Here is an 18098-nt window from a genome sequence, read left to right on the forward strand (position 1 = left end):
TAATAAACCTGTTTTTGAATTTTCCCACCAATGATGAAGGTAAATACATTAGGAGAAAAAAATTTTTTTTGGGGGGGGGGGGGAAACAAAGAAGCTTTTCGCAACTTAGGTCTTGCTAAATATATCGTGGTAATTTGAATCTTTTAATAACATTTGTCCCATCTCAGTAATGGATGAGATTAGGCTGAATTTTCTCTCTACACTCTACAGTATTTTTAATCTTTCAATTTTCATTTCTTCAGGGCCTTGAAATGCTGATTGGTCCAGGATGACGTCGTACGATGAACTGCTCAAACAGGTAGAGAGTCTGAAGGCGGAAAACTCGCACCTCAGACAGGAGCTCAACGAGTCCACGAGTCACCCCGAGTCCGCGCTCGATGTGTTCGTGGGTCTGGACGGGGACTCGGACATTGATGTGATCTACGACAATGAGGACGGGATACATGTGTTTCAGCAGGGGGGAGGGGGAGAGGGCAGGGACCATGACATGGACGGTGAGTAGCAGGATTGTGAGGTTTATTTGGGTAGTATTGTGTATTTTGTGATGAAAGGACAATGGAGATGCATTATGTGTTCGAATGTGATAAATGAACAGTGGTGGAAAATGTTGTTGGCAGGTTTTTGAGTTTGAGATAGTATATTAGTTAAGAGTAATATTTCGGTGTTTAGATAATATATGGGAAGGGGACAAACTTGTGAAACTTCACACAATTATACAAAAATAAAAAATGTTGATTGGTTTTAGATTTAAAATTTCATGATGAAAATGTACTGTAACAATTCAGAAGTACACAAATTGCATGTGAAATTTTCCTACTTTCAAGTTTGTTGACCAATGCTGTGAAATGTCCTTACATGACCCCGTGTGTTTAGTAGTTATGCATAGGCCTAGTCAGAGAAACCACCGTGAGAATATATACAGTATTTTGGCCTTTAATGTACATTGAATGTATCGTGTACAAGAGACATAACTCACACTTGGGTAATTGCTACTTCAGAATTGTCAAGTAATATAGAGTCAATTGTAAAAAAAAAAATGATGTATCTTGCATTGTAGCGTTTTATCAGTTGAACTCAGAAATGAAGCTTTCCATGTAAATTTGATGCCTTGGGATAAATTTGGAGAGAAATATGAGAATACATTGATCTTACATAGTATAACCTGTTCTTTATTTCAATCAAACCTGGTTTTAAAGCTAGAGTCAGCTGTACAGCTTAATAAGTAGAGTTTTATGTGTTGCAATATCGTCAGTGATAGTAACTGTTATTGTCTATTTGATCGTAAAAATTGCTTTAAAAATAATCTTCTACTTACTGAACACCCCCCCCCCCCCCCCCTTTATTAAAAGTATCCCTATCAACCCCACAAGCCCATCTACATGTATTTACATTATTTGATATGAAAAAAAAAATAAAAATAGGCGTCATTTCATTTTCCATTACTTATATTCACTTTCAGAATCCTTTACTGATAATGTACAAATCTTGTATCATTATCACTGTAAATTGATTTATATTATGGTTACATGAAATTCTTAACAGCATGTAATTCAATAATAGTGATGGAATGGAGAATGGAGAGAGAGAGAGAGAGAGAGAGAGAGAGAGAGAGAGAGAGAGAGAGAGAGAGAGAGAATTTACTTTGTCAAAGGTCTGTGCCATGAATTCACTTCTCACAGCATTTCTCCATTCCCCCCAAAATAAGTGACAACTATATTGCAATGCCTGATGCAGTGAAGCAGCAGATGCAGAAATTTCTAACCCCAGCATGCCTGATTGCGCAATCAGGATAATTTACTACCTCGCAGATGTTTACAATAAAACGCCATGTTAGTTTAGTCAGAGAGACGATCAGAGTCGACTCCATAATAGACTGCACCTTCATCTTTTTTATTTTTTATTGACTATGAGTAAAAACTGGGAAATCCACAGTCACCGTGAGCAATCTCTGCCGTACTCAATAGTAGCAGTGATAGCGTGGAGACAGAGCGTGTGTTTGTGTTGAATGTGTGGGATATATTGCTGAGTTAGACTGTCGAGGACTACTGGATCAATAGTCAATACATGACTCAGACTGTTTGGAGGGATACAGCCTCCTCGGCTTGTCTCGGTGCTGCCAGTGCAGAAACAAGATTCGCTTGACAGATTCTGTTGTCCAACAAGGATATTTCTTTAAATTTTATTTTATTTCAAGAGAATTCACCTACAGTTTGCTTCGACCACCATAGGAGTGCTTTATGCTGAGACCTTTTCGGAGTGGTTATCTGCTGTCTGAGGCTCTAGTAGTGTCTGGGGGAGAAATTTATCTTGCCCTAATTATCATCAATTACATGCTTGTATGGATGGAAAGGAAAAAAAAAACTGTGAATGGAAATTGATATACCAATGCTTGGATCGCTCAGCTATTGTGCAGTGGGATATGTATACTACATGTTTCATGGGCTCTGTGCACTGAACACATTTCTGTGAGGAATTCCTATGTGGAGGAGGGATATTTTTTTTTTATTCTCCCTGGATCAGATCTGTTGTTGCCTGTAAATTCTTGTGAATGTGTTGCACAGGATTTCCTCTCTATCTGTAAATCAAAGAAGTTTTTTTTTCCCCTTTTTTCCTCTTTTCTCTTTTGCCTATACTCTCTCACTTTGTGAAAGAATGAGAATGGGAGAATGGCAGGTGAAAAAACCTTCTCTGCAGCTGGAGTTAATTTGAAGGAGCCGGTCTAGTGCTTTCAGTAGGGAGGTAGAAAGAAGAGGAGGGGGTAGTGTGATGTCGGACGATCACCTGTACCTCAGCCCCGAGGACCTCGAGGAGGGGGACCTGGTCATCGGCGAGGACTCTTCCTCGTCAGGTCACGACTCCTCCAGTCAGACCAGCGATGAGGGAGAAGATCTTAACGACGATGTCAATGAAGAGGACGCTGAAGATGATAGTGATGAAGGTAGAAAGTGATTAATGGGAGGAGTGAAGCTTACATTGAATTTTTTTTTAAAAGGGGGGGGGGGGGGGGGTTGAAATTTTTGGTCTTTGAGAAGTAGTGTGAATGTCTTGTGTCTGTTGCTGGTATTTATAAACTCTGCATGTGTGGATCACGCTTTTGAGATAAAATACAGAAGCAGTAGAGTGTAAATGACTCAAGTGTCTTTAAAAAAAAGTTATGCTTCATTCATGAAAATGGTCCAGATTCAGCTTGTCTGTGGTTATTTTCTTGGTAAAGTAGACACTTGTGCTCAATTGAAAGCTTTTAAATCGGGACTTGAATCCTTAAATGCTGCATTCAACATTGTTTCTGGTAACCACACATAATTTAATTAGTGCACATTGTGTGTTGCTCGGCAAGGGGAGAAATTTTTCTTCTCAGAATCCCAGTGGTATTGGGAACCAGAAGATATTGATCAACCAGAAAGACCAAAAATTCAATAATTTCTCTTTAGTTTTAAACTCATGAAAGAGTTCCATGTTTCTAGGAAATCTTGGTAGAGATTACTGTGGTTTGTAATCAATATATTGTTACAGTTTGTTGTTGATGAGCCTTAGTCAATGAGGACATAGATAAGATCAAAGTGTGTGTGTGTTGGGGGGGGGGGGGGGTAGGTAGTTCTGTTGATTGTAGTATTATATTGTCAATGAGTAAATAAGTGTTATTGAAGGTCATTATTAGGGATACAAAGAAAGTAGTGGATGTAAGGGGGGGGGGGGGGGGGCAAAAATATAAATCTTGGTTGGTTGATTTGTTGTGGCCCGGGGGAGGGGGCAAAAATATTTTAAAATCTTGGTGGATGCTTTAGTCTGTAATCAGTATATTGTTGAACTGAGGTCATACACAGATCAAACGGTTTGGGGATGGGGGGGGGGGGGGGTGTTGTTTTGTTGGAGGCAGGGTGCTGGGAGTCATTAGACAATGGTTATCTTCTGTGTTGTTTTGTGGTAATGTAAACTGTCTGCAGCTTGAAGCTGTTAACTATAACACAGTACTGGTATGGTGGAGCATGCCAGGGCTGTAATTGCTCTGTAGATTGTAAGTATTATTGAGGAAATTAGTGTTATTGAGGAGCATTTGTGGAGATCTTTGTAAGGAGGGGGGGGGGGGGGGGGCTTATTGTTGATAATGAACATTTCATAGACTTTGCTTATCAGTTTAATCACTTCATTCTTTTGCAGGAATGAAAAATTGCATAATAGTGTTTGTAAACGTATTTTGTTTATGATATGATTATGAAAATAATTTTCTTCCCTTCAGGCATATCATAATTATGCAAAAAAAAAAAGAGAAGAAAAACCTCTTTAAAAATCAATGTGTTCTTAGCTGTTATTAAAGCAATTTTAAATTTTTTGTATATATACTTATACCAGAAACAAACCTGATACAATATTTCAAATATAAATTCCATTAAGATACGATGAAATTATGGTGAGTCATTTATGGGGGGAATTTGAGGACATGCTTCACACTCAATTTATCATGCCTATTGAATTAAGAAACGCAGTCTTTATAGATCACATAAATCCACAAAAGACTAGAGATACATGAAAATTTAGATATTTTAATAGAAATATAGACCTGATACCCAGGTTTCTTTTCGGGACTTCTTATAAAGATATGAGACATACTGTAAATTTCTTATTTTACGCGAGTACTTAAAACACTGTTTTGTAACATATTGCGAGAATATAAAATAGAAAAGCATCAAACTTTTGTTATGACTTCGTATAGTCCACAACTAGCTGTCACAAAAAAATAAGCCAGATTTTACACGATTTTAGTATGTTTATATTTCCTTTAGTTTAATTAGGAATCTTCTGTTACAGTAGTAGTTGGGTAATTAAAAACAGGAGTTTTCTGTTGATGAAACAATGTTTTGTTTGTGTGAGGGGAAAAGAGTGATGATGATAATGAAAATCAGTGTAATTTACAGATTTAGTTTGTTAGCAGCATTAATTCGACATATTAATGGCTAGATACGTTGCCTTAGTGCAGTAGATGTGTTGTCCAGTGTTTCTGCCTTTTAGCTGGACTTAACTGGGATACTTGAAACTCTGCATCCTTCAAATTTCTTATAAAGATTTGCTCTATTATATTCAGTGCTGGAGCCCTTATCTCTTTACTTGAAATCAAATTTTCTTGAAGATGTAATACAAACATATTGTATATATGTATACATGATAATGGCAATCTGTGACATTGAGATAATGCAGTGCTGCCATATAGAGGAAGATGCACTGGATGTTAAGAGTAGCTGAGGGGATAGTCTTGGCATCGTGTTAGTGTAAATTCTGCCTATTGGGTATTGTAAAACATAAAACAGTGTTTCTGAGTTTTTATGGGCTGTAGAGTCAAAGTGTTGGTTAGTGTAATGCACCAATATTTCTTTTTTAGGGATAATGTTAATTGGGAAAATGTTTTATCGAATGAGAAATTATTTGATTAAAAAAAGAACAGGAGAAAATTTAGGGAAGATCAAATTGAAATGATTTTCCAACAATTTCTTCCACTGTCTATTGTCTTTCACAGTCATCCATTTGACAATTTAACCAAACAATATTTTTGTATAAAGCATCATTCCTATTTATTATCAACTCATCGATTTTTCTTGTTGTATAGTTGGATAAAAAATAAGCCCAAAAGTATCATACATACCGGTAATCATTGTCTGTGACCTAATTCTGAAAACAATAGCAGTCTAATAAGACTATGAAATACGTACAACAAGTGGTCTATAAATTGACTGGAAATGGTTTTCCCTGGCACCCTCTTTTAATTGCTACAGCTAGCTAGCTGAGGCTCTAACTGTAGACTCTCTGTATTGATTCTGGTCGGCCATGAACTCTCCAAGGATTTTTTTTAAGTTTCCATTTACCTAACACGGTCTGTATGTTGTCCAATAGTGTCTGGTATTTCCAAATAGAACTTGCATCTCCAATTATGACCAATATTTCCAAATAGAACTAATATCTCCAATGATCATGATGGTGTTCAATATTTTCAAATAGAAGTTGTTATATTAATGGGAATGTCAAAAGATACATGAAGGATGGAGGAAGGTCTATGTTCATTGATGTAATGAAGGAAAGAAATCATAAACAATATTATTTTACTGCTAGAGAAGGTAAACTGTAGATCAATTGTTTGGAATAATTCTGGAATAATGCAAAGTAAGATACATCTAGCCTGTGCTTTATCTTTCTTCAATGCGTACAAGTATTTCTTATTAAAATAAAAATTTAATGCAAATAATTTTACTATGGAAAATGCAGCCATGTTTGTATTTTTGTATGATAAACCTTAATATGCAATACACATCAGATTCCTTTGAAAGTATAATAGTGTCTGTACATGTAAAAGTTATGTATTTTTCAAATGTTCAAACATTTTTGTTTGCTCACCTAAGGAGTTTTCACACACTATTTGGTCATGACACCATTACATAAAAAAATTATATTTTTATAAAAAAAAAATTCATTTTTAAAATTTTCTTTGCTGGTCTCAAGGAGCATTCATATGTGTATTTGTTCTTTCCAGAGGAGGATATATCGCCCAATGACATCGGTCCACACAAGTCGTTCAACATTCCCGGGACGGTCAGTCAGCCGAGCGGTGGCAGCCACCCCACCAACAGACAGACGGACGGGGAGGTGCTAGGAAAGCTCCAGGAACTCTACAATGAAAGGTGGGCCCAGAGAATTGTCTCACACAGTCTTCATTTCATTCAGTCTGAGAGAATATTTGTTTAGGAATGTCAAATGGGCCTGGAAATTTTTCACACAATTTTTATCCATTTCTGTCATGGAAGTCATATCTTATTGATGGTTTTCTGAGCCAAGTTTTCAGAATGTTTATAAATTGTTGATGAGCATCATGATTGTATGATGTAATTTTAATCTGTGGAATTAGAATTGTTTGATATTTGCCAACTGCAGGTCATGTGTTGATCAGTTTTAACATGTTTAATCTTAAATAAGAGATATTTCAACTGTTCAGAGTTTCCAAATTATTGATTTAACACCTTTTCAAAGATTTCATACATGAATTATGAGAAGGCATACAATTTTACTGCAGATTAATCAGGAAACAGAATTTGTCACAAGTTTATCCCATTGATCCGCAATGACAATTTATTGCCGTTGTCCAACTGTATAAATATTTGATTAATAATGGTATCATAATCACTACACTGCTAATTCTCTCGTTCATTTATTCACCATTTTGTATAGATAATATTTCATTTGTCAATTAAGTTTGAAGAAATTCAGTAGAAAAATATTTAAAAACATTTGTCAATTTTTGCGATTTTATTTGAAATTCCTATTGCAATTTTAACGATAAAGTTATATAATTTTTCATTTCTAGTTAAGCCTTAATTAAATTTCAGACATTTGTGATTGCAGTATGTCATTGAGTATTCTTTTCCTTCTGCAGGTCGGCCATTTTGACCTACATTGAAGAGGAGGACAGACAGAGGAAATGGTACATCTCACAACTGGACAACGTCCGACAGCGGCTGGAGAAAGTCACGCTAACGGACGGGGTGGGTACATAGTGGTCGGGGGCCAAGACTGGGAAATGGGGGGGGGGGGGGGGGGTCTTTAATTTCAGTATATGATATAGGTCAGCAGAGGGTTTAATATTTGCACTAAACCAGAGGTAAGGGAGCAAAGATGAAGAAAGGGCTCTTTAATACACCTTGGGTAAATGAAGGGGCAAATATGCAGACGTCTTTTATTTTTGGTGATAATATATCAGAGTTTGAAAAGAGATACAGAATTGTATTAAGTGGTAACATTAGTTTGCATGGACAAATGTTTGGTTTTGCAAAATCAAAAGGAAAACTCATGGCTTGCTTGGTACTGAACATGTGTGAACTGATGAAGGGGGCACAGCATTGGGAATTCTTTCATGTTTACATAATCTGTATGTGTCAATTACGCAATCACTTGATAACATTAATTTGAGATGCAATCATGGCCTCCAGACTTTTAGAGCGATAAGACAGAAAAAGAAAAGATGGAACTCAATAACTCAATTTGTTTTTTGTAGATGTATAATTAGATTTTTTTCTCAGTTGTGCAAAAAAAAAACTAGAGATTGATTTAGCTGAAGGCTTCCAAATGATTCATGTAAATGGGAGAAGACATTGTTTTTTAGGAAGCCATGTCAATTTTCTTGGCAAACCTTAGAATGCTTTTGGCAAGTTGCCATCATGCAAGAAAAGTTGACTTTTAATAGAAAAGGAGTGGTTTAATTACTTCTAAGTACTAATAAGTGGTTTAATTATATTTTGTTTATTTTTAACTTAGGGGTAAAAAATAGATTTCTAAATGAAGGTTCTATTTTGATGTGTAAAGTATTTAATGCAGTAGGTGATAGAGAATAATTAGATAAACTCTATAATTGAATAGTGACAACTCATCCATCTGGCTAAATCCAACCATCAAGTTGTCAAATTGATGTAATAACTATATACATTTGACAGTTAGGGGATTGGATTTTCCAAAAATGACAACAATCTTATGACAATAATCATATTTTGGAAATTCATATTGATCCAATAAGTTACAGCAGTGTAACATTGATAATCATAGTCCTGCAATAAGAACTTTGGTGTCTCACTCCATTCTTCATGGGCATTTGTAAAGGATGTGAAGTTTGAATTATCCTTATTCAATTTTGAATTCACCTTTCATACTTATATTCAAAGAGATGAACTATAAGCTTTAAAATTTGATTCGTAATGATTAAGTCAAATATGGCTGACCTTTTCCCATCTTTAATCCTTTCAAATAGTTAATTAAGTGACAAAGTCGGCCTATTTGATGTATCATTTTGACCCAAGTTTAATCATTGCCGGTTTTATGAAGAGTTGTTCACTAATTACAGAGTCAGAAAGAAAGAGAGATGATGCGGCGGAAGATTGAGTTTGAAGGGAAGCAGATACAGGAATTATTTCTACAGAATCTCGGGACGGCTGAACAGATATCTCAGCGACAGGAGGTCAGACTGTCTCGCATCAGCACCATCGAAACTGAGATACTGGATCTACAAAAGGCACAGAAAGCCAAGGTACGAGATGTCTCTGAGAATGTCATGGTTTACAAAAAATTTTAAATGCTTGTTTCACATGTAGGACTGAGCTTACTGTAGATTCCTTATTTTACATGAGTACTTAATTCCGCGATCCCGGTGTTTTTTATCAAAATGCAAGAATATAAAATTGCGACAGCGGAACTTTTATCCTAATTTCTAATCTCAGAAAATAAAAGCGAGATTTTAAAACAAGTGAAGAGTGCTTCTTGTGATTTTATGCAGATATTAATAGGAATTTACAATAATAAGACAGCCTTTGTCAGTACAAATATTGTTTAGTTAATCGTAGAACCTATTTTTCAGCTCCTGTAAGAGAGTTTACCTTTTCTCACTGAACATTTTTCATATATCCTTCAACTACCCCTTTCATTGACCAAATAACGGTAACCCAATAAATGTTATATTAAGTCAATGCCCCAATATAGCCTTGTGCATTTAACCCATGCTCAGATCCATTGTGATGTCATCTTTTTTGCATCATTTATGCAATGTCATCATGGTTTCAGCATTTTTGCATCATTTATGCCATGTCATCATGGTTTCAGCTGCAGATATACAGCAGAAATTGTCAAAAATAGCTTATTTAGGGCATACAATGTTAAATTATGTTGCTAGATTAACACTTAGTGTATATAGATATAGATCCACTTACTGTATATAGATACAATAAATGAAGGCTCTTATTCTGTTTCTTTTAGACTCTTCTTTTGATCAATACTGTAAGCAGCCCCGTTTCTTTGTGTGACTGTCAGTATTTTCAGTACTTTGATTTTTACCTTCTTTCAGGTGGGTGCGGACAAGGAACTGAATGGATCAATGTACATGGAGGAAGGGAACGGGATGAACATCACGTCCCTGTATCATGGTGCATGGCCCCTCACCCCCAACAAAAAAGGTTTGTGTTAGTGGTTAAAGTGTGTCAACTGCAAACAGGGAAATATTCGCCCACATTTTATTTTTACCCCTTTTTCCCTTGTTGTCAGCAAGTGAAATTGAGACTGGGCGAATTCCAATGTCTCAAGTTGTCTCTCTTTAAACACAACTGTGTCTGGGCGAATCCATGATTGGGCGAAACTACTTGCAAGTGTAGAAGGATGAAAATTACCAGGAGTGAAAATAACCCTGTATACAGCATGTGTATCACACAGAATTTTTTCCCAATTAAGACTTGAATGAAATTTCCTTGATAAATCTTAGCTACTTTATTAATTATTTAAAAAAAAAAAAATCTTAGATTTACCATCCTGAATTTCTAGAGGTTATCTCGAAAGTTTTACAATTGAACACAATGAAAATCTGTTGAAAATATTCCAGATATTCACATTTTCTTTCATTATGTTTGTAATTTTGCCTTAAGAATGAGCTCTTCTTGTTACATGCATGAAAGTTGTAATGAAAGGTCCTGACATGATGAAAATTCTGTATGAGTCTACCATCAGTTTGTAAACCACAAACTGTATTCACAAAAGTGACCAAAATGAACATGCTGACTATGACTAAGGCATGACATCAGTTTAATTGGAAATTTATTGCCTTTCTTACTTTTCTCGGTAATTTTCCCATGATTTCTTGGCACATAGTGTTTATCATGTATTAGAACCATTTTAACAAGGCCTTGGACTTTCAGTAGGTTGTAACGATCTATTTCTTGCGTCAAAACAAGTTTAAAATGACACTGGTTTCAAGGGAAATATGCACCGATTGTGTAGTCTTGACTCAAAAGCCAGACAAATCTTGTTGATTTCAAAGAGCCATGGCTGAATGGCCAGCAATGAAATACACATGCCTACATCACACTGCTGTTTGACACAACTACCAAAAGTCCAAGCTCATGTTAAAATGGTTCTAATAGATCCAATTGAATATTTTAATTTTGATGTACATGTTTCACACACTGTGATCCGATCATTATATTTTTGAAGTTGTATAGTCCACACTTTCAATTTTAACACCAGTCTCATATTTAGCTTTAATGGTAGGTCTTTGAATTGTAAATCTTTCAATTTCTCAATTTCATTTTATGGCAAAAAGGTATCTCTAATGCATATCCAACTGGTACTTAAGTTAGGAAAATGAAATAGAAACTGAACCATGGAACTTGAAATGTAGTTTTGGGTCATTTTGGGGGAACTGTGTCAGCCCTTACAATTGAAATATACATATAATTCTGAATCAGCTATAAACTGTGTCATCATTTGTGGGACCTGCAAATTGATTTGAAAGTATGATAAAGGAATGTGAAAACACGGTTTACTGGTTCTGGTATCAAGCTAAAAGCCATTGCTTTTGTGTATTCAGAGAGCATTTATGTGCTTATCTCTATAGAGATTGGCAAAATTTCTTAATGAATTTAAAACCAAATTTGTGTCTGGTGCCTTTGAGGTTGAAGTTTGAAGTTTGGGGGTTTATTTTAGTCTGTTAATCTTTCCTACTCATCTTCTTACTTTTGAAATATACAACATATTCAAGAGGACATCTTCATGTTTGATGGACTGAAAAGCAAAGGACAAGGTTATTCTTCACTCAACTATAAAGTTGTATTGTCAAAGTCAGATTAAATTGAGAGTGATTTATTTGTTGAAAAGATACAGAAAAATACCCAAGGTCATTATTCAAGTTTCAGCTATCAAAAATCACTGGCAATGATTGACCAGACGATTAATTATCCTGTCCTAAGAAATTAATGTAGCCATTAGATATATCTGGCTGTGAGAGTGATGGTATAGTTGATAGATAATCTAATTATACAGAGGTACCTTTGCAAACTGATGTACCAAGTGAAGTGTTCCAGCTTTTCTTGGATTAATTCACACTGATGTGTGTTGAAACAAAGATTAATCCATCAATAATTCCATTAGTTACAGGGAGAAAAAATGTAGTTAAAAATTCAGATATCTTCAAAGACATATTTTTCTTAATGGTGTTTATTTTGAAGAAAATTTGTGAAAGGGGGATATGTGAAGTCAGTCCGTTAGCAATATTTATTCCCTATTTTTCAGTTATTACTAACAACATAAACATGATAAATAAGATGAAAAAATGCAGTTATAAATTGTAATTTGTTAAAAGTTATGTTTTTCTCTAATGGGAAACTGTGTTGATTTTGAAATATTGTAGAACGGAGCTAGCTTTATGAAGCAAAGCCAGTAACAATTGTAAATGAAGTGCTAACAAAGTTTTAATGCATCTCGTTTGTTTTGATTTGAGTTTGGCACAAAACCAAGGAATGAGGGTTTATCAGGAAACTCCTGTACGGGAGAATTTATGCTACCAGAAATTTTAAATCTAGGAATACCCTCCCATAATGCCCTTTGATTGAAATGTCAGGATTGCCTCCCTTCACTTTATCTCATTTTTGACAAGTGCCCTTGCATTTCATTGTCAAGTAATAATTACCGTGAAAGATTATATTTCTTTTCAATAATGTGTTTTGCTAATAGGTCAGCAAAAATATGTGTATCACTGCCAAATGTATAGGGGCCCATACATATATATACTGTGCATGCTTCCGTTTGCAAGTCTAATGGAAGCAGGCGACAAAAATACAAAAATAATCAGCGATATCGGGCATGTGTTTCCAAATTTCTGGGTAATGAAAATATCTGGTACCTATAGCTGAATTAATGCAAAAAAAAAAAAATGTTAAAAACATGCTTTGGAAGTCTCCCAGTTTCTGATGAGGCAGATGAAGTGGAGTAGAGGTATTTCGGTGGTAGAGATACACGGCGCAAGTCTTTGATGTGAAGGACCCAGTAATGAGATGCGGAGTAGAGGGTTCACAGGTGTCTGATGGGGGGGACTCGCATGTTTTCACTTTCGGCTGTCGGATTTCGGATTTTTTTTTTTCCCAGTGTTCACAGATTACGAACAGTTTTGTTACAAGGATGTGGTCGGTTCTCTGTTTTCTTTTTGCTGTTAGATTTTTGGAACAAGTCGTTTTGAAATGTGTTTTTTAAAGTGAAACTTATGACTGTGCTGGATATTTTTCAAAGAAATGTTTTTGTTTTTCCATTGTTTTTTTCGTCATATGGATATTTGTTTGACTTGATTTGGATTTGATTCTTTGTCTGTGAGTTTGTTCAGTTGGATTTTGTCAGTAAGGGATATGTTTTTGCATGCAACTTTATTATCATGTGATTACTGTGTTTTGACTGTTGATCCGTCATCGTGGATGTGTAAATTAAACTTCTTATACTGTATGAAGTTACTTGGATGTGGATATGGTCATTGATAATGCTTTTTGTAAATGAAGAAACTCTTTATGCACTAGCCAATTTTGTTTGGATTTTAAATTTAGCTTCCTATGTAGAAACTTTGATCAAATATCCTATAGAACCTTGGAACCTTCATTTGCAATTATGTGAAACCTTAGATATGGGAATCTTTTGACACCATCCATATTTGCTGGAAGTGGAAACTCTCTGTGGGAATTATTACGATCATTGCTCTTAATTGGAAACATCGTCAAATGGTAAAAGTATTTAATCACAATTGAAATTTCTTCTTTGCTAATTAGAATTCTCAGCTTTCCGTGACCCTGAAACTGCATGAATTCAAGTCTGTGCTATGTACGTGGCACTGATAAAGCCAGGGAGGAAAAATAAATCAATACCCCCCTGTCAGGAATCATTGATTGACACGTAAAATAATTGCAGAAATTCAGGCTCAGCTTAAAGCAAGCTTTTGTATACACAGGCAAAAGAGGTAACAAAAACCCCAGCTTCCAAAAAAATACAATAAATCGCAGATGGAGATAGAATGGGATGTGTCAATGGAACATGCAGATATTTCAAATAAAAATCAATTGCTTTGGAAATTTTTTGTTTAAATGCATCTTACACAGTTGGAGGTTTTTTGTGTGTCTTTTTTTATGTAATTAAGCTAAGGCAAATATAGAACTGTTGGAGTAAAGTAGGTCTAAGGTTAAAAGTGTTTGGAAGTTGGCAACCTTCTCTCTCTCTCTCTCTCTCTCTCTCTCTCTCTCTCTCTCTCTCTCTCTCTCTCTCTCTCAAAACTTGAAAAATTCCACATTTTTTATTTATTTGAAAATCGAAAATCTTTGTAAATTCCTTTTATACCATCTTGTTCATTTTTTGTGAATGTGAAAAGATAATGGTTGTAGTGAAAAATGAACACATTGTTTGGGAAATCAAGTAATGGAAATTAATGATATGTGCCAAGAGAGGAAGAGAGGAAGAGAGAGTTAAAATGACTCACTGTTAGGGAAAAATACACTGCCAGAGATTATCTAGAAACTGGAGATCAAAGCCCTGCAAGTAAAGAAAAAACCAGCAACAATGTGTTGTAGGGTGACTTGGTTGAAGAATTAATTAGGAGGCTGTTCTTGTTGCTTTTTCGTGTTTTAAAGTCGTAACCTTATAAAATGATTATTTCCTGTGTAGAGGCAATTTTAAAAAAAAATCTGTTATCTATTATTTATATATAAGGTTGATGGAAGAAAGTTTTAAATAATTGAGAATTTGAGGAAATGTCTGATTATTGTGGAATTTTTCTTAAATGTATCTTTGAAAGGAGAACTTATGTAAAAAGTCAGATATTATCAGTCCTCATCAATCAGATTAAAAGAAGAAAATCTCCCACTTGAAAAGATAGTTTCTGTTCACTTGGTACATCTGTAGTTGGTTTTTGACCTCAATGATGTTGTAGCATACTGTCGACTTGGCAACATCATTGTATTTTGGATTTTTTTTTGGTAAATGGATGTTTTAATTGTTTTTTTTTTTAGTAGAGAGCCTGTGATTAAATTGTCCCAAGGTTAAAAAAAACCCAGCAAAATTAAATATTTGAGTTTTGTCAGCCCTTTGTTCTCCCTTCCGTAGATTAGATATGGGTGGATGTAATTGTCTTTCAAACTGACCTGTGTCTATATTGAGTAGAACTTTCAATTCTGGTGACTTTTAAGTTGAGGTCAAATATCAAAGTTCAAGGTCATTCAATGAATTTAAGGTTGAAGTTAAACATAAAAGATTATTTATTAATTATTATAACAGATTGTTTATTCCATTTTTCTTGTTTAGGATTGTAGGGTTTTATTAACAGATATCTATTTTTGTGCTTCGCTTGTAGATGGATCTCGAGATGGCTCGAGTCATGGATCGTCTCACCAAGAGATCGGCAGCGTGATGAGCTTTAACTCCAGTAACACCACTGCCTCCCAGTCTGCACAGCCCCCCGCATCGCCACGGCAACACGGCCAGCCTCTGATGACCGGCACCCTCACAATGCCTCAGGGTCATCCCCAGGATGGGGGGCTGGCCGGCCAGACCCCACAGCAGCTGGGCACCAAGGTCTGTATATATACATATGCATATTTTGTGTACTGAAAAGTGCTAAATAATCCATTGGACAAAAATTATACATAGTATGGTTTGCCACTTGAGCAGGAGAAAGAATTATTTCAAATATGATACTTTTGTCACTAACAGTGTCAAATTTGAGGCATGAAATGTGTATTTGTGACTTGCTTATCTCTGAATAGATGCATTATAGTCTGAAAATAAATTTTGTTTACCATAATAAAATCATGGTATCCGTTATTCCTCTCTTACATGACAAAAAGTGTAGTCATAATTTTACCTGCCCTGAATACAATATTCTCTAATTTTTAATGCATTGTTATTAATGATTTGATACCTGTGATAAAATAGCTTTGTAAATTGTCAGTGATCTGTATCATACAGTGTGAATTACCTGTGATATATGTAATGACGTACCCACGATATATAAAGTAATGACTTACCTGTGATATAAGTAATAACTTACCTGTATATTGTGTCATTGACCAGGTGGAGATGGTGTACTCCCTGCTGTCCATGCTTGGGACTCACGACAAGGATGACATGTCACGGACACTGCTGGCCATGTCAAGTTCACAGGACAGCTGTATAGCGATGAGGCAGTCAGGTCTGTAAATGACCACCTCACACACCCCCCCCCCTCCCCCAACCCCCACCCCCACCCCCCACTCAGTCTGTTTATTTCTGTACATGGTTCAGTTATCTCATATGAAATATTTTGAAATGCATTAATTTTGTCATTCTATTTAAAGTTACATGAGCTGTATTTTCATGTTTCTGAATGAACATTTTTTTATGATAATTTAATAATTAAGACTAAAACTGACAGTTGAATTTAATCAGAAAAAAAGATTTCCTGTTTTTTTTTTTTTTGGAATAAAGAGTATTGTATTAGAAATCAATTTTGTACAGAAGACAATCACATAATTTTGCTTCATTTGTATTGGGGATAATATGTTTTTATAGAATTTTTTTCACCTTTCCAGGTTGTCTCCCTTTGTTGATCCAATTGTTACATGGCAGTGACAAAGACTCAGGGTTGCTAGGCAACACGAGGGGCAGCAAGGCAGCGAGGGAAAGGGCAGCGGCCGCTCTACACAACATTGTCCACTCCCACCCCGACGACAAGCGGGGGCGGAGGGAGGCCAGGGTGCTCAGGTTCCTGGAACAGATCCGGGCCCATTGTGACCAGCTGAGGGAGATCCAGGAGGATAGTCCGGAGATGTCAGGTAAAAAATGGGGCTCTCTAAGGGAAACATTTCTAGGCATTTTTTTTCTTCTCATTTTTGGAATTATATAAGGAGGGAAGACAAAAAATTGGGGAAGTTAAACAGGACTTTGATTTATTTCATTCAACAGTTTTATGTGTTTTAAACTAAAAAATTAATACATTTGACTTGTGAATTTGATAACAAAACATATTTTTAATGAATCACCAATCAGATGTTCTACATGTGTAAAATCTTATAACTACAGTTAGAAATTTATTGCCAAAGAAGTTACACAAAAATGATTTTATACAAGATCATTTTTGGGTTGTTTTTTTTTAACAAAAGGGTCAACAAGGTCAATACAATAGTCCACAACTATCTGTGGTGACCTTTCTTAGGTTTTCTCGATTTTACATCCCTGTACAAACTTAAAATCCCCGTACAATGTACAGTTTTACATCCTAAACATTGTTTCCTTGTTTTACAGATGATAAAGACATGGACCACCAGCCAGGCCCCGCTGTGGCGGCGCTGATGAAGTTGTCCTTTGATGAGGAGCACAGACATGCCATCTGTAGTCTGGGTGAGTGGTCCACTGGAAGTGCTCGGAGTCAATGGTTTAATACACTATTGATATAACTTTACAATGGGCTATGTACTGTAGATTCCTTAGTTCACGCAAATGCTTAATTCAGCATTTCAACCAATTTGCATAAAATCCAGAGAATATAAATCACAAATGCTGATTTTTTTTTCATCATAGTTTTGTATACTGGTAGTTTACATCTGTCTGAAAAATAAAAGCGAAATTTTAAAAGTGATTTAATGCTGATATTAATTCCTTGCATTTAATTAGAAATCTACAGTATTGTTACCTCAATTTTGCTGTATATTTATCTGACAGAAGTTTGGAAATTCTTCTTACAATTTGGTTACCAAAAAATAAGGAAAACCATCCACATTTTAATTTGATGGTGCATTTTGTTCATTTGAGTTTTAAAAAAGTATTAAATTGTTCTCTCTGTAGTAAAACTGAACAAAATGTATTTCTGTGTAGAAATGTATAGAATTTAAAAAAAAAAAAAACCTTTAGCAAGTCATGAATAGATTAAGATATCTGTTGAGTGGAATGCTTGTTTTAGAAAAATGAACATTGACATTATACTAGTAGACATGGTAATAAATTGTGACAATATAGACCAGTATGTACACTATGACACTCTGTATTGACAGGTGGCGTCCAGGCTATAGCGGAGCTGTTGGAGGTGGACCACGGGGTCCACGAGCAAGGGGTGGAACAGTACAACATCACGATGCGGCGCTACGGCTGTATGGCCCTCACCAACCTGACCTTCGGGGACGGGACCAACAAGGCCCTGCTGTGTTCGATGAGGACCTTCATGAAGGCCCTGGTGGCCCAGCTAGAATCTGAATGTGAGGACCTCAACCAGGTAATGAGTCACCTCAGTCAGGGAAATTGTAACCTTGCCA

General features: G+C 35.7%; 1 protein-coding gene across 2 annotated transcripts in view; it reads left to right on the forward strand.

Annotated features, from left to right (window-relative positions):
- The first annotated feature begins 1637 nt into the window (after nt 1-1637).
- The window catches only part of LOC128170975 (adenomatous polyposis coli protein-like), a 28298-nt gene continuing 11837 nt past the window's right edge, over nt 1638-18098 (forward strand). The window contains exons 1-10 of one of the 2 annotated variants that reach the window (XM_052836741.1): nt 1638-2938; nt 6518-6665; nt 7415-7523; nt 8873-9055; nt 9866-9974; nt 15167-15387; nt 15886-16003; nt 16383-16625; nt 17095-17190; nt 17841-18058. In XM_052836741.1, coding sequence (XP_052692701.1) covers nt 2767-2938; nt 6518-6665; nt 7415-7523; nt 8873-9055; nt 9866-9974; nt 15167-15387; nt 15886-16003; nt 16383-16625; nt 17095-17190; nt 17841-18058 — 1617 coding nt within the window. In that variant the 5' untranslated portion in view covers nt 1638-2766. Of the gene's footprint in view, nt 2939-6517; nt 6666-7414; nt 7524-8872; nt 9056-9865; nt 9975-11949; nt 13551-15166; nt 15388-15885; nt 16004-16382; nt 16626-17094; nt 17191-17840; nt 18059-18098 lie in introns of those variants that run through there. The other variant, XM_052836742.1, reaches the window with a different exon arrangement.

This window comes from Crassostrea angulata, chromosome 2, assembly GCF_025612915.1.
Source record: "Crassostrea angulata isolate pt1a10 chromosome 2, ASM2561291v2, whole genome shotgun sequence".
NCBI lineage: Eukaryota > Metazoa > Mollusca > Bivalvia > Ostreida > Ostreidae > Magallana > Magallana angulata.